The sequence below is a fragment of the Podarcis vaucheri genome, assembly GCF_965113315.1.
Source record: "Podarcis vaucheri genome assembly, chromosome: 6".
NCBI classification, from domain to species: domain Eukaryota; kingdom Metazoa; phylum Chordata; class Lepidosauria; order Squamata; family Lacertidae; genus Podarcis; species Podarcis vaucheri.
The window spans coordinates 42616395-42638219 of record NC_138764.1 but is presented as its reverse complement, the minus strand read 5'-3'; the positions used below and the strand labels follow the sequence as shown (position 1 = coordinate 42638219).

The window sequence follows — 21825 nt, the reverse complement described above, 5'->3', positions numbered from 1 at the left end:
GGTTTGTTTGGTTTTTGTTTGGTTTTTTAAATTTTATCTTGTATTTTGTGAACTGCCATGAGACCTAAGGATGAAGGGCGGTATACAAATTTGTAATGATGATGATGATGGTGGTGATAATAAATTTAATTTTATTACCATGGGTGCATATTGCTGAAAACAGCACAAGGGGCTTGCCCCAGTGGTGCAATTCAAACTACAGTACTGTATTTCACAGTATGGGTTCAAAGCCCTGTATTTTAGGAATTGGAATCCATTTACCTAGTCAAGGGCCTCAAAAAACTACTTGACTGGTAGCATTCCATATGTGATCTGTTATCCCCTCATACACTCAGATCCTTCTAACCTCTGACTGCTTTGTATCTTCAGTGGTTTTAGATACATGACATTTCTCCGCCGCCGCCCCCCCGCTCTCTTTTTCTACCTGATCACTTTTGTTTGTGTGATAATGAGTAGGTAATCATTGTAAAATGCATTCGTAGCTAAATGAGTAATTCGTTCCCCCCCCTTCAATTTTCTGTATTAGAGTGAAGCTGCTTTTTCGAGCACTTATTAAGAAATGCTCACAAAGGGTAAAGGCAAACTGGTAGTTAAATTGAGGTGGGGAATGAAGCTCACATTAAGGGCATCATTTGTATAAGATACCACAGTGGAAAAGCACATGTAAAAGGAAACAAAAGCATAATATAGATGGATCATATTTGTAGGTCCTGAGTGGGGAAAAATCAAGATAAAATAGTAAATGGAGAATAGCTTTTTAGCATTAGCAAAAAAGCAACGTGACGCAAAGATTCTGCTATTGAACAACAACTTCTAATTTGTGCCCATTATCTTGCTACCACATGTGGCACAAATAAATTGTTCTCCCTCTAGAAATGGGCTATATACTCAGCTTCATGACCTCCATGCATCGTGCAACCTAGATTTACACTGAGGGGGGGTGGGAGACAGCCAAACATGATTAGCAGACTCTAACACATGTCAGTAATATAAATGGATTCTCCATGTGGAAACAGGCTGCTTTTTATTTTTATTTTTTAGCTATCTACAGAGTTTTCTCCCTCAGAGTTATACGTGCATAGATCAGAAACCAATGCTTGATTAAAAAATACCTAGACAACTTTTAAAAAATACTCAGGGTGGCATTTTTTAAAGTGGGCATTGCCTTAACTGAAATGAATAGTAAGTTCCTGGTTCAAGCAGTTACATGACAAGATTGCTGAGAAAGGTGAATCTGGGATGTAGTTTTATATCCATCCGGTCATGAGATGTTCAGTTTCTTTGTTTTGTTTTGCTCACCACAACCTCCCCCACCCCACCCTTCTGAGGAAAAATTAACCATAAAAGTTATTAATGCTGTCACTAGTGTAGATATTTGTCTCCTGTTCATGATATTATTCCAGCCATGTATCAAACACGTTTCCTTGTCTTTGACCAGAGTTTGCAGATTTTACTGCTCTGTATGAAGATCTCCTTGCTGAACAGATGAGGGTGCAGTCAGTTTTAGCTGTGCTGTTCAGCTGCTGACTGCGCTAACCATTATTGTAGTAGGTGTGCCTAAAGCCTCACTCCAGCAGATGATCTCCAATCCACATGGTGACCTAAGTTTCACCAGACATAGCCGCACCTGTTTGCATCAGACATGGAATGAGGCAAAGACCACCTGTCTTAGTGACCTAAGGTGTAACTTGACCTAGGACTATCCTGTATCTAGAGATAAACAAATCTGTCAATTTCAGCTTTTCTTCATTTCTCATTTTTTCTGGCCTTAAGTTTATATTACCATATTTCTGTGTGAATTTTTGGATTTTTTAAAAGTCCTCATGAAAATTCACCAGGATTTTAGTAAACATTTTGTTTTCTGATGTAACATTTTTACAAGCAATTTTTCCATACTGGTATGATATTTTCACTAATATATGCATTTTTATGTATACTGCCCGCTAATATACACATTTTTGTACACAGCATTTGATTGGTAGAGATGCACCACTAAATTCAGAGAAGTCTGCATTTCAAAGGATAGTTGCAATTTAGTTCTTTCAGGAAGCAAATTAAATAGGTTTTCCTTAAAATGCAAAACTTTACCCCATTGTTTGTTGTTTCATGGACAACTTTCCCCATACTTTTGACATTGCTAAAGAGCCAAATCAAGGAAAAGGAAATGGGCCTGTAGAGATAACACTCTGAATCTTGCAAGGTGGACTGTTATAATAAAATCTCTTAGCTAGGATCCAAACCAAAGCATCACCATGTGCACAGAAGCAGTTCTGTGTACACACGAAGGTGCTTCAGGTATTCTGTTTTGTCAATTCCAGGGCATTCCCATTACTATTTATATGCTCCCCATCTGACTGGCTTGCCCCAGCCACTCTGGGCCGCTTCCAACAAAATATTTAAACACAAAAAAACTTCAAACATTAAACACCTCCCTGTACAGGGCTGCCTTCAGATGTCTTCTAAAAGTCAGATAGATGTTTATTTCCTTTACATCTGATGGGAGGGCGCTCCACAGGGCGGGCGCAACTACCGAAAAATAACCTCTGCCTGGTTATGTGTCTTTGAGAAAGAAGACTTCATAAATCGAGTCGCACATGGAACAAGAAGTCCTTTACCAGCATTTCATTTCAACAAGGCACTGATGAGCAATATACCAGAACTTCCCTTGCACTCTTTTGAGATGGCTGTGGGTTGGCCTGAAAGCTGGCATCATCATCTGGTATCTGTAGGAAGCTACCAGAGCCTCAACACCCTGGCGAGGCCCACATAAAAATGTATTCTTTTATTAATTAATTAAAATTATATCCCCTTCCTCCCAAAGGAGCCAAGGGTGGAAAACACATAAGCGATTAAACAATTAGAACATCCGAATACATAGTCAATAAAATTCCAACACAGATGCAAACTGGGAAAGACCTCTACTTAAAAGTCTTGCTGGCAGAGGAAGTTCTTTAGGAAGCACCAAAAAGGCAACGGTACCTATCTAATATTGATGGGGGTGGGGATTCCAGAGGGCAGGTGCCGTGACGCTAAAGGTGTGATTCCTGTGTTGCGTGGAAAGGGACTTCCTGATAATATGGTATCTGCTGCAGAAGGCAGCAGAATCTCCTGCAGGGGGCAATGATCAATCGGATACATGATTGGGTGAGATGCTCTTTTCAGCCCTGGGACAACTCCCCCCCCCCCACCCTGGTCCTGTGCTTTAACAGCAGCTCCATCTAGTTGCCATTTTAATTTCCTACAATGCTTCCCGGCATCACAGGGAAATTGTGGGCGCTTTACATTGGCAGATCCCAGCCACTGCTGCTGCTTGGAGCAGTGCCAGAGGCCTGAAACATGGAGTTGCACAAACCAGGGTGCTCTGAGATTTGTATGCACGAGAACACGGAACAGTCACAAAGAGCAATGAGTCCTCCCCTTAATATATATATATTTTAAAATCCTCCTTTTCTCCTTTTAAATACTCTGACTTTTTCCTTTACATTTCATTTCTCACGGTTTGTCAGGGAGGTTATGACACTTCAGCAGGTATTCTGTGAGAAATGGTCTGGGCCATTTATACTTTTCACAGTGGCTCCTTCCCCATTCCTCAAGCTAGATAAGGAAACAAAAGAGCCATTGTGGCTTCCAATCACAAGCCAATGGAGGGGGGGGGACACATACAGGTTTATAGACATTTGTTTTCGTTTTTTGAAAAAGAAAATCTCATATCCCCTATGTTTGCAGGAAAAAACGGCATTTTGCAGCACTCAGTGTTACAAATATTGGTGATTTTTAAATTTAAGTTGCTATTTTTCAGATGCTAACTGAAACGGAGTCATCATGAAACTATCACCATTCAGATACAATTAAAAAAATATTTGCCAGATGTCACTGCTGATTCAGTTAATACGTGTATGGATTTTAATGACTGTGTGTAGAATTTCATGTTTTCCTGGAAGCACAAGCATTTCTATGTGATGACGTTTCAGTAAAAAGGAATTAATATCTTTTGGGGGATAAAAGGTGTCTTTTCAGAATGTATCATTGGTGCATACTGCCATTTGTGTATTATTTTTCAGCATTTTTACTCAGAGCTGCCTTTTGCTTTGTGCATCCTGCCCCTGCAAAGTACTTAATATCTTTGCCAATATAGCATCCAGGTTCTGCAACTTTGCCTAGGGAAGCCCACCTTGCCCCTTCTCTGATCGCTTTTTGATGTAGTATGGGCCACAGCTAGGACCACAGCATGCAATGAAAGGAATTAGAGCTGTCTAATCGAGTTTGTGCAGCACATACGAAATGAAGGTATGGAAGAGAGCACTGGTACAGAAAGCCCAAAGGGAGCACCCATGGTAGGTTCTCAGTTGTTCTCAGTTTTTCCCGGCAACAAGAGAGTTCACAGGCTTAGATGGCATGAATCATGTGTTAGTTGTTTTGTATTCCCAAGAATACTAGTCCTTGATCAGATAGCGAGAAGTTGCCTCCTTGTGCTCTGAGAAATAATAGCAGTTCAAGGTCTAGGAGAAGGATTGGTTCATACAATCTGACAATCCTGCATGCGGCTACTTTGGTGAGAGAATTTATGGGTTTCAGAAACAAGGAAGGAAGGAAGGAAAAATAAGCGGTTCCATGTTGTGGATTTTAGAATGAGCTTCCCTCCCACTAATACATGTAGTGATGTTTGAAATGAGTCATCAATTGCTGAGTGGAAAACACATACACTTGGCTCATTGCAGGTCATATAAAGGTGGCACTCATTCACAGGCCCAGGGCCAAACTTGACTAGAAATCAATTGCACGTGTGGGAGCCCTGATTCAGACTGGGACCCTGGCGGCAGCGGCAGTGGGGAGGGGTAGAGAGGGGTTACCCTTTTGCCCCCTGCAGTTCTGATCTAGAATGGGGGGGGGCTGTGCTTGCCGTTTTGAGTTGTACATTTTGAGTTCCTATTGCAGTCAAATGGAAGTTTTCTCCTCAATGGGAATTGCACTTGTGGGGTCCTCTGTACAGACTGGGACTGTTGTGGGAGAGTGGGGCCAAAGGGTTAAAACTACCTGCCTCCCACACCAGAGTCTTCATCAGGTTAGGTCCCTTGCAAATGGATGATGATGATGTTGATTACTATTAAGCCAGTCACATTGCCAATTATGTGACTGGTAAATTAATCCAGTTGGATTAATAATCTGTATCTTGAAAAAAGAGTACTCTATCGCGCTGGATTTTCTGACTGTAATAAACATCAGCATTTATTCTTCAACAGCTAAAGTACAAAAAGGATGTCTTTTGGAAACTGATAATAACCAGGTATATATTTTAACATACTTTCATTGCATTGCCTCTGGGTAAAGTTCTGTTCACTGTTTCCATTAACCTTTCTAGAATATTTAACTTGGTTTTCAGTTATAACATCAACACCCTTTGCTTAAACTGATTTCATGGCATAAGAAGCGTTATTTTGTTCACAAGAGAGTGCAGTACATTGAAAGCAGAAGTGTTCATCAGTGTTGCCCTCTTGACTGGTGTTAGTCCAATGTCATTTTAAAAGGAACCTGTGCTGCCTGGGTTGATTTGAAACAGACATTTGCTAGAGTGTTGGGCCGCGAAAACTGTGTCAAGTCTAGAATGAAAATGATCATCTAGTGCTTACAGGCAATCTATATCCTCCTATGTGTGGAGGATTCTTTGGGAATCAGAGTTGCCATTAGGCTGTCGTTAGAATTTTGAGACTGTCCATTTTGTGCTTTTTTAAAGGAGACTTGCTACTCTTCGTTGTTGCAGGTGCAAATTTGAATTTTGTGGCAAGTGGGCCAAATGACGAGATTCTTAAATAGTGGGGGTGCATATTCTAAAGTATCCAAGAGCTTGGGGCATTTGCATAATATAAATGCTTCCAGTTAGCTACAAGCTTCAAGAATGTTTCCAAAAGGAAGCACTTTCAGTGGTGTGTTGAAGTGTGGGACATTTGGTTAGTGGGAAAGCACACACAATGCACATGGGAGGTCTGTGGTTCAATTCCTATAGAGCAATGGTGGCGAACCTTTTAGAGACCGAGTGCCCAAACTGCAATCCAAAACCCACTTATTTCACACAAAGTGCCCTGAATTGTTGAGCTTTTTTTGGGGGGAGAGGGGGTTGCACACTGTTGTTGAACTTTCATTGAGGGGAATGCCGAGAGTTGTGGTGCTTTTTTTGGAGGGGGGATGTTAATCCTGGGCAGAATGGAACCATGCCCTGAGTTCATATATAAAGCAACTGCCCATGATTCATACACAGGCATGAATTAATGCAGCAGCTTTCCTGGTTTACTTCTGTGCACGCACACACACACACACACACACACACACTTCTGAACATCTGCAACAAGACCACATTACCCCTTTCCCTAGCATAACGTATGTTGGTTTGTTGCTTTCAAATAGATCTGAGATGAAGGTGGGGACTAGAGAAATGTCTCCTGATGTGACAAAGGCACTGATGCCACCCTAAAGATTAACATGTCTGAAGATGCAGTTGCATGTTAGACAAGGATCAAGGCACTGAAGTTAAAAACTCGGGAGTCAATTATCTACATATTTACCTGGAAGAGAGGTCCCACTGAATGTGGAATGGGGCTTACTTCCGAGTAGGGATGGGGAGAAATTCAATTCAGTTCACATATAACAGCAAATGTATCACATTTTGAAACAGTATGAGAACCAAAACACAGCCATCCTTTAAAATTCACACTTCTCCAAATTTTGTGATGTAGTTCCCCAAACAATGTTTACAATGAAAATATTAATGGAAAGAACATAAACAAGTGCACTGTTTTAAAATAATTGCTTGCAAAAATGTGTCCATTAGTCAAAACTGTGTACATAAATGTGTTTATTCAGAGAAATTCAAAGCAAAATGCTGATCAGTTCTAATGACCCCCCACCTCAATTGTAAATTGCTGTAGCAATGCGAAGAATTGAATTTTGGGAAAGGAGAAATTGAGAGAAGAGAAACTGACAGATCCTTCCATTCCTACTTCTGAATGGGATTCATAGGGTTATTCAAGTTTCTTTTCTCCAAAATGACCCATAATGACCCATAACTGCATTTTAATAACTGTAACATGCAGTTATACATATGAATGCCATGATGGGACTCTACACCCACCAGTTAATCAGGTAGGGAATATAAACACAGCAAACATAAAAGGATTTCTACTGTAAAAGGTATAAAAGCTCTAGGCCTGTCTCCCTGAAAAGCATGTAGCAGATCACCTCTAATAAAAGCAACTTCCTTTTCAAGCATATACCCTACATCCACGTAATATAAATATATACTCAGATAAAAGATAGTATTTTAGTGCCACAACTCTTCCTTGGAGCAAAGTCAATGTTCACACATTCAGCTTGAGGGGGACAGTTTTGTAGAGTCACAAACAACACAGGCCCTTCAAACTCTTCTGAGTGAAAATCAAGTCTTATCATCCTTTTATTGAAGTGTCTGTTTGCTTTTTCCTTTCTTTTCTTGAAATGTGTGTCGTAGCAAAGGTAACTTGCAAAGGTAGCAAGATGAACATACACATGCTATTATAGTGCTTTAAACATCTAGCTGTTTTTTTAAAAGTTTCTTTTAAACTTAGGAGCAAAAAATAGTTGCAGGGAATGCAACTATAGCAAGGAAATGCTGGCTGTGGCATGGGGGTGAATTGAAGCAACAATACTTCAATGTTCTGGCTTAAACTAAGACCGCAGTAAAGTGTGTGCTTAACTTCAAAGTTTGTTGCATTGAGGTCAATGGCCTGTTTGAACAGTCTCCTAGTGATTGCTTTAAGGGGAAAAAATAAGAATATGATGCTCCCAATTAAAAATGCCTACTCTTCAAATAATATATAAAAGCATTGTCCTTGGCCAAAGTGTGTGCACACAGTTTCAGTCATGTAATCAATAGCACCAATAATTGTTTCCGGAGGAGAGATGAATTGTGGGGACTGAATCCACCCTTCCTACTCTGTGCTCCTAAAATAGATAGGGACCATGGTTGCCAATTGCCCAAACTGGGGCTACATGGACATGACCCAGGAACCACATGCACCAATGTAAGGCTGAGATGTGCTACTGAGCTCATGTTCTGTTTAGGGCTTCCTATGAGCATCTGGTTGGTCTTTGTGGGAACAGAATGCTGGACTAGACTGGCCTTGGCCTATTCCATCAGGGCTCTTGTTAAATTAGGAGATCTTATACTATTCCACATCCAGCTAAGATTATACACATAGAAACCTGCATCCACATATATATTTTCTCACTCACTGATAGATCATGCCTGCAGAATGTCTCAGGTTTGATCTTTTGTATCTCTAGGTGGGGTTCAAAAAGATTCCTTCTGGAAACTCTGGAGTGCTGCAGCTAGTGAATATAGACAAGTAATGAGTTAGAGGGACCAATGAGCTCACTATTAAGGCATCTTCTCATGAGTATTCCTCTAGTGCAGTTAAGGTTTGTTAGAAAAGCCCCGCACTCCACTTTCCTGTGGTTCAGAGATGTGTCTGCTTGATTAACTCTGTCAAAAGATGCTGCTTATGCAAATATCGCTGAAGAAATCTTCAGATGACTCTGTCAGCTATGTTTAGTGGTGGCGGTTTGTATGTGTGTATGTGTGTGTGTGTGTGTGTTTAAATTCTAAACTCTACGTGGTTGACTTGCGAGCTTATTTTCCAGATCACCGAGAGAAATGAGAGCCTTTTTTTGACAGACACTGGCTAAAGCAGCTTAAAATCAGAGGCACTGGGTTTCTAAAGGAATATCTCTCCAAGAGCTATTGACCACATTTTCCGCAGGCCATTGCTCAAGTGGTTGTTAGGCAGTGCGTTGGGACACAAAGTGTGCATGATGCTGCTTGCATTTTCTGTTGTGTATGCGGACCAGAAACACCATTTTGGCACCCTTATGTAGTCATTTTGACAGACTGCTTTATATTCTTCCAATTTAGCACATACCCCTACTATGCAAGCTAAAATATTTGGGTGTTGCTGTTTTTTGTTTTAAAAAAGTCACAGGTGCAAATGCAGGCACATATCACAGGGAGCTTTTGATTGGCTATGGCTCTCTGCAATATATGCCCATGGGGGCAAATGTAAGAAGGGAAGCAGCCTTAATACTGACGAATCCATAGGAGGGTTCTTTACACCAGACCACTCTGCATTTACCTAGCCCAGTAAGGTCTACTTTGACAGGCAACAGCTCCCCAGGGTCACAAGTGGAAAGCTTTTATACCACCTTACATGATTGTTTGACCTGGAAATGCCAGGGACTGAACCAGGTATCTTTGCTATGTGGATCATGTGATCTACCACTGAGGCATGGCCCTAACCATAATTCAGGTTTGAATAGCTTTTGTTGACATGTGCAGCACATCACACTGCACATCACACTTTAGATGTGGGAAAGTTAAAAGTACAGTTTGTTTTTTAAGCAGTGTGCATGTTACAGTTAAAATGTCTAATACAGTGGTACCTCTGGTTACGAACTTAATTCGTTCCGGAGGTCCGTTCTTAACCTGAAACTGTTCTTAACCTGAGGCACGCTTTCGCTAATGGGGCCTCCCTCTACTGCCATGCCACCGCCATGCAATTTCCTGGGGCAAAGTTCTCAACCTGAGGTAATACTTCCAGGTTAGCGGAGTTTGTAACCTGAAGCATTTGTAACCCGAGGTACCACTGTATGTCCAGAAAAACCTTTCTGAATCATGGCCTATGTCTGCAGAATGTTGCACCACTTTGGCACAGACACAGTGGACTTATGCTACTGTGATTATTTTAGCCTATGATCAGGAGTCACAAAAATGAACCATACATAACATTAGCTACATCAATTGTTAATTCTAATTTGTTGTGAGGAAGCAAAGCTGTTATAGATTTCCCCTGCTCCTAAAGCTAACTCTTTTTTGTTGTGAAAAAGTACATGTCAGAAGGTCAAAATTAACGAAGAAAAATGCAAATTCAGAGTTCCACTGGAGGAACAACCCAATGATTTTAGCAATTTCTGATGAAATTAGGAAGGGGAAAACACCCAGTCCTACTTACATTTTACAGCCTAATGAAGCATGTTACCTCCTGTAGTTCCTCCCAACTTGAAATTGGAACTGTCTCATTAGCATGAAGGGCAAGAAGAACAGGCCAGTCAGGGAAGTCAGCTTTTCATGGTGGATTCCTGAAATGTCTTCCCCTCACACCTTTGGTTTTAAGCAGATGATGGTTCACTACAGTAAGTAACATCTGAAGAAAGCGACAAATGTTAAGTACATCTAGAAGACTTGGAAATTCCAGGCTAAATTAAGCTTTGCTTAAAAACATAATTTTGTGTGTGTGTGTGTACATGCGTGCAAAAATTGTCCAACTTTCCCCTCAAGATGGGAAAAACAGAGGAAATCAAAGTCTGTGGTATTACAGATCCCTAGGGCTTCTTCTAAGGCTTTTTTTCAAAAGGTCAGTGGGAGCTCTGTTATAAATGCAGTAGCTTGGAGAGCGAAATACGTTATTATTGTGCATTGTTAGAATAAAGATTATTCTGGTTCTTGTTCAATATCTTTTGGCATGTATTATACAAAATCGTCCTCTTGCACAGTCAAAGTAAAGCCCTTTTAACAAGCCCATTGTTTTCAATAAGTGAGATTTAAGTGTGTGCTTAATTCTACTATTGAAACAAATGAACTTTTAAAAGTACTTAGCTTTTAGTGGAATTGTGCCTATAGTTATTATGGGAAGAAATTAGCGAACATTCATATACAGAGCCAGTTTCTAGCCTGTCAGACCCAGTACTACTTTCTGTGGCTGAAGGAAATGTAGAGGGATTTCTAAAGGTGTACCGTTTGTTGATTGGGAAGAATCATTGCAAAACAGGAGACAAAGGGGGTATGATTTCAGCGTTGTACTGCTGTTTCTGTTCATCAAATTAGTATATTGGCAGACAAGGAGAGTCTTCATCAGGTTGATCTTTTACTCTGATCTGCCACCTTGTGCTACGGTGAGGTGTGAAGCAGGAATAATAAGGCAGAGAAAGTCATCCCAAAAACCATAGGTTCAAAGAATGTAGGTTCCAATAATGCCCTTGCTACGGATGACAAATCTGACATTTGCAATGTATTTTAAAATCTCATTTATTGCAAGCCGTGTTCAGTTGGCGTTATTCTCCAGCTTACGAAAGACAAGGGCTGATAGATATTTTCACAGAGAGGAAGAAACCTGGCTGGATCTGGACACATCAGAGAAGTGTTTCAGTTTAAAGTGTTGTAAATTTAAACAGGGAAAATGAGTAGAGAAAAAACAGGAGTCCACATCGCCCTCTGGTGGCACAATGTTATATCGCATAAACAACACATATAAATCCGCTTTTTCCTTACCAGTCTAGCTGAGTCCCCAGATACAGTAGTTACAGGGGAAGTTAGAACAGAAAGGTTAGGGGAAAGGAAATGAAGTGATTCATGCTTAGTAATCAGTGCTTAGCACCAAAGAAATGAATGGCTGGAAGGAAAACCCCACACACCCAAACAGAAATTAGTTTTCAGAAGAACAGTTCTCGCTGAGAATCTCCCCAATATATATTTTTTCCTGCTCTGCTTGTTAACATTGTCTCAACTGGACTATTTTTAGGCCTGTCCAGGAGGCAGCATAAATTTCCCACTTTTCCTTCAAATATTTAAGAGAGAAGGAGGAAAGGGATTAAATTGTCAACAGCAACAAACCCAGTTAAAGTGCACTTAATGCTTTTATTCATATGTAATAATGAATAGACTTAAAAGCAATCAAACTGAAAAGGAAGTATTTCCCCCTCAGTGTAAACAAACTTGTGTATGGACAAGCAAAGGAGAGGGCTGTAGCTCAGTGATAGATCTTGCGTTTTACATGCAGAACATTCCAGGTTCAATCCTTGGCATCTCCAGCCAGGTAGGCCTGGAAACAGCCTCTGCCTGAAATCTTGGAGAGATACTGCTGGTCAGTGAGGCAGGGAAGAAAGTAAAACAAAATCCAGGTTTGTTTGTTTTTTAATTGTATCATACCTCATGATCTCAATGAGGCATGCAAGGCAGTTCAAGTATTTATAGCTTTCCAAAAGGTGCTGCATTTTACGCCCTTTACATCCAAAACTGGTATTTGTGCTGGCAAGGTGCAGTAATCAAAATATTAAATACGTGGCTATTGCGTTTTCTTAGCCTAACAGTTCTGGGAGGTCTTCCATATAGCTGCAAGGCAGCACATCCTTGTATTCTCCCTTACTGCTATGTCTGTTAACAGTTTCAGAATCCAAAGATAAACTAGACCGTGGGCTTGGGCTCACCCTGTAGGGAGTCCTTCTGGGGGGAAAAAATCTTTGAATGATCGATCCTAATGCTGTATCACAAATGGCTTCTCTAGTGCCTCCCTGTTTCAAAGTCTCTTGTCATGCTGCATAAGGGAGAGCATTTCTTTGAGAAACACACATTCACATCACCCTTGAATGTATATCATGAGCAGAGTGGATTTTCTGATCCTGGCCAAAGTGAAATAGCATCAAATGTCACTTACAGCACTTTGCCTTAACATAAAAAATGGAAGATTATGGAAGGGAAAGACCCTTCCTAGGAGGACTGACTTCCTGGGAGGTCTCCACAAAGACCTGGGTTAGGGTGACATTTAGTCAGTGGAAAGAGTGGTTTTCCTTAGGAGAGGAAAACAAGAAATAGAGAAGACTGAAATGTTTGCAGATGCAAACGTTCTTCAGAAAACAAAGTATCTTTCACAGAACCTGGAAGGAACTAGTTGGTTGACCTTAATGAGTGAAATGGAGTAGTTTTTATATTTTAGACTGTAATCTTAACACATACTTACCTGGGAGTATGGATGGAGGAGGAATTAGGTTCAGTTCACATTTAAATTTAGAATATTTGCGCTTTCCAAGAAGTATGAGAACCAAAACACAGGCAATCTTCAAAACTTGTTCTTTTCCAAGTTTTGGGATGCAGTTCTCCAAACAGAGTTTACGAAAAAACAACAACCCTGCATCCATTAGGAGAAAATGTGTATACAAAATAATACATTTCTGAAATTACATACAAAAATCTAATATATTGTATTAAGATAGGTTGCTTGTAAAAATGTGTACATTAATCAAAACTGCAGACAAAAATGTGCTTATTGGGATAAATTTACAGAAAAATGCTCAAAATTTTTTCATGAGGATTTGAAAAAACAAACAAATTGCTGCAGAAATGTGGAGAACAGGATTTAAGATTGGAAAAGTGATAATCTGAGAGAACTGAAATGGACGGACCCTTCCATCGCTACCTGGAAGTAAGTCCCATTGAACTCAACAGGGCTTCCTTCTGAGTAGACACAGATAGGTTTGTGCTGTTAGTTACCTTAGTAACTTTCAGCTAGTGTATTCTGTGATTAGGCTACAGAATGCAAGTCAGCTAGCATGACAATGAATCTGTCACACTCACAGTCAAGAGGTGTACTAAGCAGGCAAAACCTTGCATGTAAGATGCCTGAGATAAAATATATTTCCCCCTTTGCTTTTCTAAACCATCATAATGATCTAGAAAGCACATGCTACTTTTCAAAAACTATTTACCATGTTCTACAGATGTTTCAGTAATATGGCATACACAATTTCACAAGCATGCTTCTGCCTTGAACAGCTATTACCCTTTACTACCTCCCTCAAACTTCCATTTCTTTGGCTAATCCTTTGACTGGCTCATTGATCCAGCTACAGTTTCCTCAGCCATATTGCAAAGAGGGACTCGTTTGCTTGGAAGCAGAGGCACTCTCTATTGGGCAGGCCAGAAGAAGACTGTGATCCTTGGAAAGGCAAGAAGGACCAAAGATGGAAATCTCGCTTAGGGAGGAAGAAGAGAGCAAACTGTATTTAAAATGTGCACAGAGTAAATCACCAATGAACTCTTTACAAATAAAACGGAAATAGGTTTTCATTAGTTCCATACTCACAGTACTTTAATTATAACTACAGGATATATCCCACTATGGCATGCACCAACAAGCCAAACACAGCCCATCATCACCTATGTATCATGGTCCACCAGGTAGCCCCATTTCCATAGTTCTCAACAGGTAGACTTGTTGGATGCTCCTGGTAAGCTGCCATACATGGTTGGTGGGCTACATTCATCTTGATGAGTCACATTTTGTGCAGGCCAGGTCTATACCATATGATTATCTACTAGCAAGAATCAACAGTGTGAAAGTTTCATTAGGGTTACCATAACCCCCAGGTACAATCCGTCACTGGTGGCAAAATGCCAACAGATTTAAAAGGATCTAGATTGCAACGTTAATAGTTTCCTTAGAAAATATTACTGTGCCCACCTACAATCTCTGGTTAGAGTTTCACCATGGCTTTGAATTTCTGACACAGTCTAATTGGTGAAAGTGTTGAATGACCTTTTTGGGATAAAATGACTTTTCAAAAACAAAACTCTTTCACGGCAAATTATGGAATATGGACTATTTTCCTCAGACTGGAAGAGGGTGATCCAGTCCCTAAAAGTAAGTGCATACTGAGGCGTTAAGGCATATTATTTATCCATTTAAATACATATTTTGGTATACACATTCTTAAGTGCACACAGTTGTGTGGGGTAGATGGGTATTTTGGTCAGCATAATGTTGAGCATTGATTCTGAAAATGTGCAAAAATAAAAATAAAAAAAAATCACCCCAGGTTTAGTTGTGGTTATTAACACTTCTGGATCTGAAACAGAATGTAATTTTAAACAAGAGTGAAGAACAGAAAATCCTATCTATTTCAACTGAATTTTGAATAGTTATCTTCCCAGCTAATCTCTTTTAAACCACCCATCAAAATATGTATACTGAGACAACCCTTACAGCACTACCTGCACCACAGTAATTGCACCTTATTTCGCAATTATTTTGCACCTTATATATTAACCTGGCAACAGCACAATCGTGGTTAAGTGTCCTGATTTGCCAAACAGATTGTCACAATCATAACTATTCAACACTTCGGACAATTTATGCATAATAAGTCCTCATTTGTATCACTTGGAGCTAATCCATTTATTTTTCATATTTTTTCATGACTGGGAGAAATATAATTGTGGTTGATTAAAAATATGAACAGCGATGATATCAACTAGATGATCACAGATTATCATGTAAGAAATAGAAGAAAGCAAACATACCCCACAGTTTAAGGACTAATAAACTCTGTAAAATGTTATTGTAATTTGCGACAATCAACACAATCCACATCAAGTCCCAATAAATCCCAAATTGTACAATGAACATATAGAAAAGATTTACCAAAGAAGTATGGAACTTTCATTAGGGAGTAATCCTATAAACACACAGGCACATGCTTTTCTTTTTTAAAATATTATTGGGACTGTTCAGTGCAAAACTGTATGCATGTGTCTGTCTTGACAGATTTAGGCCCTTGGCTGACCATGGTTTCAAAAGGAGCCTCTATGGGACTAATCTTGAAAGCACTTACTGAGCTGGTCCCAGTATCACAGTATGTACTTTGAGAGATTCAGCCCCTGCTTTTTTCTTATGATCTCCCTCCTGAAGAAGCAGGGAGAGGTTTGCACAAAGTTTTCTTCTACAACTACGGTATTTTGTATTTATAAAGTAATCACACCCAGCAACTGCAAATGAAAATTCAGAGGCTGGTTTGAACACTGGGCTAATAATGCGTTCCAACTGTTCCCACACAAACAAAAAACATTACTAGTCCCTTTCATTAGGTATTATGTTCAACAATAAAAAATAAAATGTCACCCTGTTTTGCTGCAGGAATCATCAGACTCCATGTGCTGGGGGAGGATCGTGAAGGCAGTTAACTTGACTATAGAGTTTGGATGAGCAAATGATATTAAAACAGCTATTGTTGTGCCTGTGAGAAACAATGTTGGATATGCTTGGTTTCTGACATACCTTTGACTTGTTTCTTATTCCCCAAGAGAGCACTGGCAGAATAATAGCTTCTGCCACCCTGCTCTTTCAACCTGTTGAATGAATTCTAGAACTTTAAAGCTGCAATACAAGAGGGAATACAGAGGGTGGCTTGAGTCAGTCCAACTTGGAGGAACAGGGTGTGCACCCAACTCGCACTTCTTGTTCTCTGCATCTTTGTAGGACCCCACAGGAGACAGCCGAATAAGCTCTCATCGCCTGCTGCAAAGCCTCTGTTACAAAGATGCTGAAAAACAGCCCTTGCAAGTTACCAGTGCTTCCTGCCATCCTAACAAATTTGAATGTCTAGTCACCCCAAATGTTGGGATATTGCACCAGTCCAGTCAAATATTTCCATTAAAAAGTGCCATAGCGCAACACCAGTAGGTCCACAGCGCATGATATGAGACGAAAGTATTTTCTCCTTCAATACAAACTGCATGATATATTATGGTTCTGTCACATAACACTCTTAATATAGCACTTTATTACTATTTCTAAAGAGCTGTACTATTTCTAATGCGTCAACATTTTATTCATGAAGAACAGGAGCTAATAAAGGAGCTAAATAAATTTATAATGTAGGTCTTAGAAGTGGTTTATGTGTAAAATAATTGTGTCAAATCTCCAGCTAGCAACAATAATGTCAGAGCTTTGAGAACAGGCTTTGTTGAACGTTTTATGATCGCAATATTAAAAGCTAACTGTTTCTATGTAGTCAATAACGTTCTCCTTCCTCCATGTTTCATAGGGTTAGAATGGGTGATGTAATTATTTAATATACCACGGTTCTTTATTCAACAGTCAGTTTACTTGAATTAAAACCACTGTGGTTAGCTGAGTCATCGCTAAATTCCCCTTTTAAGCTTTGATGCCTACACAAACTCATTCTGAGATACAACAGTTTATGTAACATCATCAGTTAGTTATTTCACTTTGTAGTACAGATCTTAGCAACTTCAATTAAAGAGGCAAACTGTTAACACACATCCTGAACTGATGAAAACAAATGAATCTTCTATTAAGTAGCAAAGAGCAATTTCTCACTATTTGTTCTTGTGAATAAATTCGAACGAAAGTCTTTGCACTTATTTTACACTAGAGCAAAATTTGTACAGATTCCCTGCTTTTTCAAGTGTCATTTTTTAAAAAAATTGGAAGTGGATATGCAGTGGATACAGAGTATCAGCTATCAGATTGCTTATTTTTCTTCTGTTTTCAAAGATGAACCTTTACTAACTATGTTTCTTTCACTAAAGTTTTGTGTGGGGGTTATTTTCAATGTCAACTTTCATGGAAGCAGGACTTATAGGAACCAGGGCAATAGAAGTCCTTTCAGAAGAGAAAAATGCAGTTGTTATTCTAACGGGAGAACGATGCTAATGACAATTTGGCAAATAAATATGTAATAGGCATCATTTGAAATATATATATATATATATACACACACACACACATATATATATATATATATTCATTCTGGTTTCTAATGTTGCATGTAAGATAAACTATGAATGAGGACAAAATAGGACATTTTAAAGGTTATATCCATATGCCTTTGCAGATTGTGCAGCATGAATGATGTTTAACATAACATTTACAACATGTAGAGATGTGGCTGACATGTGGAATAGAGCCACAACAGGCATTTGGGGAAATTCTTCAACCAAATGTTTGTGAAGGGAGAAAACACTGGTATATTTTTTGCAAATTGGTGGCTTTTTTGAAAAAATGGCACTGATATGTTATCATCTGTCTTATGTGGCATTCAAATTATTGTTGTTATTTGTGTGCATGAACATGTGTGTTTTAGAGCATGTGTGTATGATCAAAACTCTAATCCTTCTATAGATTTTTCCAGACCTAAGCACTATGTTCTATAAGCCAACCAACCAGATACTGTACAGTATAAATTCAATAGGAAGAACAATACTGATATGTAGAACTTATCACTAATTATAAAAATACAATAAAATAAAGGGATGGTCATTTTCTCTGCAGCCTTATAAAAATTCTGACTTTGAATGAACAAAGGAAATGTTACATTCACAAAGGAGTCTTTGAGAGATATCTTCTGCTTTGTACAGGTTTGGAATATGCTTTGAACTTGACAGACTGAAAAATGTACCAGCTATTACTTTTTCTGCTGTGCTCAATGTTTGGAGTAGTTCCTTTACCCCAATGGTGGTTCATTTTACAGCCAATAGCACCTTTTGTCCTTAAGAAAAGATTCGGTACCCTTGAGCTAAGCATCTACAAAAAATAAAATTGAAAAATTCCCCTCCCATTTGTTGGTGAGGAAGCGAAAAGCAGTATCTTATGAAGGCACACCCATGCTGAACTGACGAGAAAATCAAAATCAAAGCATAACTGCACAGTGCAGTCATATCACAAGGCTCATTCTTGAAATCTGAGTATCATGCTAGAAGAAAATCTAGGTATGTGATCTAATTTTGAAGAAATGAATCAAAGGCAATATTATTTAGCTTTTTTTGTAAAAAAAATATGTGTAAATGAAGATAGACTCTTATTTAAAGAGGGAAATGGATGTTTGTATTGCAGCCTTAAAGATCACTTTTTTTTTTTAACTGCAATATTTGGGTTCTTTTTATGTAAACTACAGTCTGCAAATCAGCAGACCATGACTGAATGTTTTTTTGAAAAGTTATAGATTACAAACATGAACTCACAATTAATATCCTCTAAAAGTAATTTCAGAGCTCTCACGTCTTTTTTTTTAAAAAAAAGAAGAAAAAGGACAATGTGTACTTCTTCACAAGGTAATGCAGCTAATAAAAAAGAGAGTAGAATTAAAGTATTTACATAATGAGCAATTCTACAGAAGGCGATCATCCCCACATAAGCACTGCTGATTATATCCCACGCCGCTTTTTAACAAACTCTACCAGATTGGATCCAGTCATCAGCACTTTCAAAGAATCCTTAAAAGCCATTCATGGTTCTTTACATTTATTGTAGAACGATGTTCTTCAGGTACATTAAGCTGGTGTAAGAGGACAGTGTCAACACAAGGAACCAGCAGGATAATAGAACTTCAGCAGCCCCAGTGATTCCAAGCTGGGTTGTACTTGGAGCTGGAAAAGAAACAAAGAAAGAAAGAAAACAGGTTATTTAGAATCTTTTTGAGCTTTCCTCACTTTTTCTTCTTACAATCAGCTATAAATTATTTCACCAATAGATTTCAAAATAGCAACTTTCAGCAAAGCATAGCTGAAAAGGAAACCACACTTTTGCACCACTAAAATTCCTCTATAGCAAGCAGAATTTTATGATATAGATGAGGGCTGGTTCACACACTACATTTTTAAAAGAGGGAATGCATATGCTTTATTTCCCCACTTGTCTATCATGGAATCCTGGAAAACGAAGCAGATTCCTTTATGTCAATAGGCAGATAAGGCTATTTCATATTGTATAGAAGGTACATGTTCAAGGATGGCTGTGAAACAGAGAATTTTAGAACTTCATTCTTTATTAGAGCAAAAATGGCTCTTGCTACAATTTCCCTTCTCTCAGCCACTTTCTCCACAGCCTGAGGAAGTACGTTCTTTCCTGGACCTAAAGTGTTGGTATATACTAATTCTTCCCCCATGTAGGACTTTCTTTTATACAAGAAACTCCGCTCTGTCTATCTGTCATCTATCCATCCATCCATCTTAGGCAAACAAAATCACAGTGCAAAATGAACTATGGTGATTATTGCAGAAGAGTGTTCTGTTGTTAAGGTCAAAGGCAACTTCTAGGATTTAACACAGTAGAAAGTAGCCTTTGCCACCAGCTCAGTCTACTGCATAAAACTTTCTTTCACCCAGCTCTCTATAATGTTGAAATATGCTTCTTGTGCAGGGCTCTCACTACCATTTGGCCGCCATAGAGGCTCTCTGCTGGAGGATAGACTTGTGTGTGCCCTCAGTTGCAGAGGACCATGTTGTCCCATTAGTATTGTCGAAGTAGGATCCAGTTGTCAATTCAGTTGACTTCTGAGCGTTGAATGGAGAGAGGGAGATGCCTTTTTGTTCTTTGCTTCAGGCAGCAAAGGGTCTTGGGGTGGTTCTCTTCTTTTGTATTTAGTTTCAGATGCATTCAGAAGCTGTGGTGGCTGCTCCTCAGTGCTTGGTGGCAGCACTGTCCTCCTGTTCATTGTTGTTTTGTTTATACTCTGACACATTGTGCTGCAAGTGAATGTGTGCCTGTGCATAGGGTTGTCATATTCCCAAAAGTGAAAATCTGGACAAAGTTGTTGACCCCACCCCACCCCACCCCACCTTTTTGCTGATTCGGTAAAAATCCTCCCAGGTGCCATTTTGATGTGTCCAGGAAAACCCGGACATATGGCAGTTCTGGCTGTGCATAACCTCTGGATTGTGCACCACCAAACTTTAATGTACCTCTGCGGCATCTTGCATCTTGCCTCTGTAAGTGCCTTCACCTGGTATGATCATGGTTCTTGATTTTGCAGTTGTTGTTTTTTTCTATTATTACTGTACTGTATTATTGTATGTTTTTTCTTTTTTGGTTTTTTTGTAGTGTTGTGTTCAATTTGTTGGAAAATTAATAAATATTATTATAAAAAAGAAAAGATCATGGTTCTTGATGTGTGGCCACTCAACTTGGCTGGCAGCCAACCATGGCCCATTTCCATGTAAACAGCACTTCATGATGCTACAGGAGTTTAGAAGTGCAATCCCAGTTGTGCTTTTGTTGTTTCCCTAATTGTTTTAGGATGCAATGGGCTTGCTGTGGTATAGTACACTGTGTGAAGAAGGATAGCATCCTACCCTTCAGCAACTGTTCAGAAAAACAGTCCATGGCTCTTAGCAGTGTGTTCCAGTAAAACCAAGTTGTTTGATCACAGCTTGATACAGCTGTTTTGTGGAACATTGAGTTCATTGTCTGAATGCCTCTCTCAGCTGGTCCACTGAAATGTGGGGGTCTCAAGATTGCTGTATATGTTATTTCCCACTGTATTGCTTGTATTCGTTCCTTGTCTGTAAGAGACATGGTCCCCTGTCAAATATTTGAGGAACACCAGGTTTTGCAAAGATGACTTTTTAATTTGGTTACATTGAAGTCTGCTGAATTATCTTGGAGGGTATTTGGAGGAACAATGAATTGGGAGTAGGTACAAATATCTAAGAAATACCTGCAGTTATACTGAGCTGTGATAGTTTACAGATGTTACTGGAGCAAAGCACTTTACACCTTGTCTTGTCTGACTACTTTGTCACCACTGCTTTGTGATGAGAGGATCTTTCATCGCCCAGCATGGCTGCAGTCCAGGATTCATATGCTTTCTTTTGCTTGTCCAGCCTTTCTCTTTTAGCCGCTGTTCTGAACTCTGCATCAGAACTCTGTACTTGCATAATGAACTCTTCCATCACAAACATCATCTGTGTCATTCCACAGATTCCTGCTAATGTTCTTGATAAGGAGCGTCTCTTTTTATAGCTATGCAGTCATGTTACAATAGGCAGAGAAGCAGATACTTTGCCAGAGACTTTGAAAATACAATACTTCCTAAGTAATGAACTTCTAGATGCGGATTAAACAAGCTTCTAGTCCATATTCCGAGGCATAGGCTGGTATTAGGGCTGAGCCACATGTTCTACATCAGAGGTGGCCAACTCCCGAGAGACTGTAATCTACTTTCAGATTTAAAATCTGGCAATGATCTACCCCTGCTTTTGGGGGGTTCAGGTCAAAGTTGTTGAACTTGTTGAGGGGGCGGGGCAGGAGTCAGTTTCAATGACACTGAGGAAAGGGAGCCAGAGATCGACCCGCAATCTACCAACACCTCGCGGGTTTGTGATCAACCTATTCCCCCCCAATTTTTTTTATTGATTTTCCACATTTATAACAAATATGACATATAAAACAC

At 39.4% G+C, this 21825-nt stretch overlaps 2 protein-coding genes across 9 annotated transcripts in view; one reads left to right on the top strand and one right to left on the bottom strand.

Annotated features, from left to right (window-relative positions):
* The window catches only part of LOC309534854 (uncharacterized protein), a 109839-nt gene that overhangs the window by 52385 nt on the left and 35629 nt on the right, over positions 1–21825 (top strand). The gene's annotated exons all lie outside the window — the stretch shown is intronic.
* NEGR1 (neuronal growth regulator 1) overlaps positions 17970–21825 on the bottom strand; it is a 474712-nt gene continuing 470856 nt past the window's right edge. For all 3 annotated transcript variants that reach the window (XM_082227304.1, XM_082227303.1, XM_082227305.1), the window contains one exon: positions 17970–19021. In XM_082227304.1, the coding sequence (XP_082083430.1) occupies positions 18950–19021 (72 nt within the window). In that variant the 3' untranslated portion in view covers positions 17970–18949. The remainder of the gene's footprint in view (positions 19022–21825) is intronic.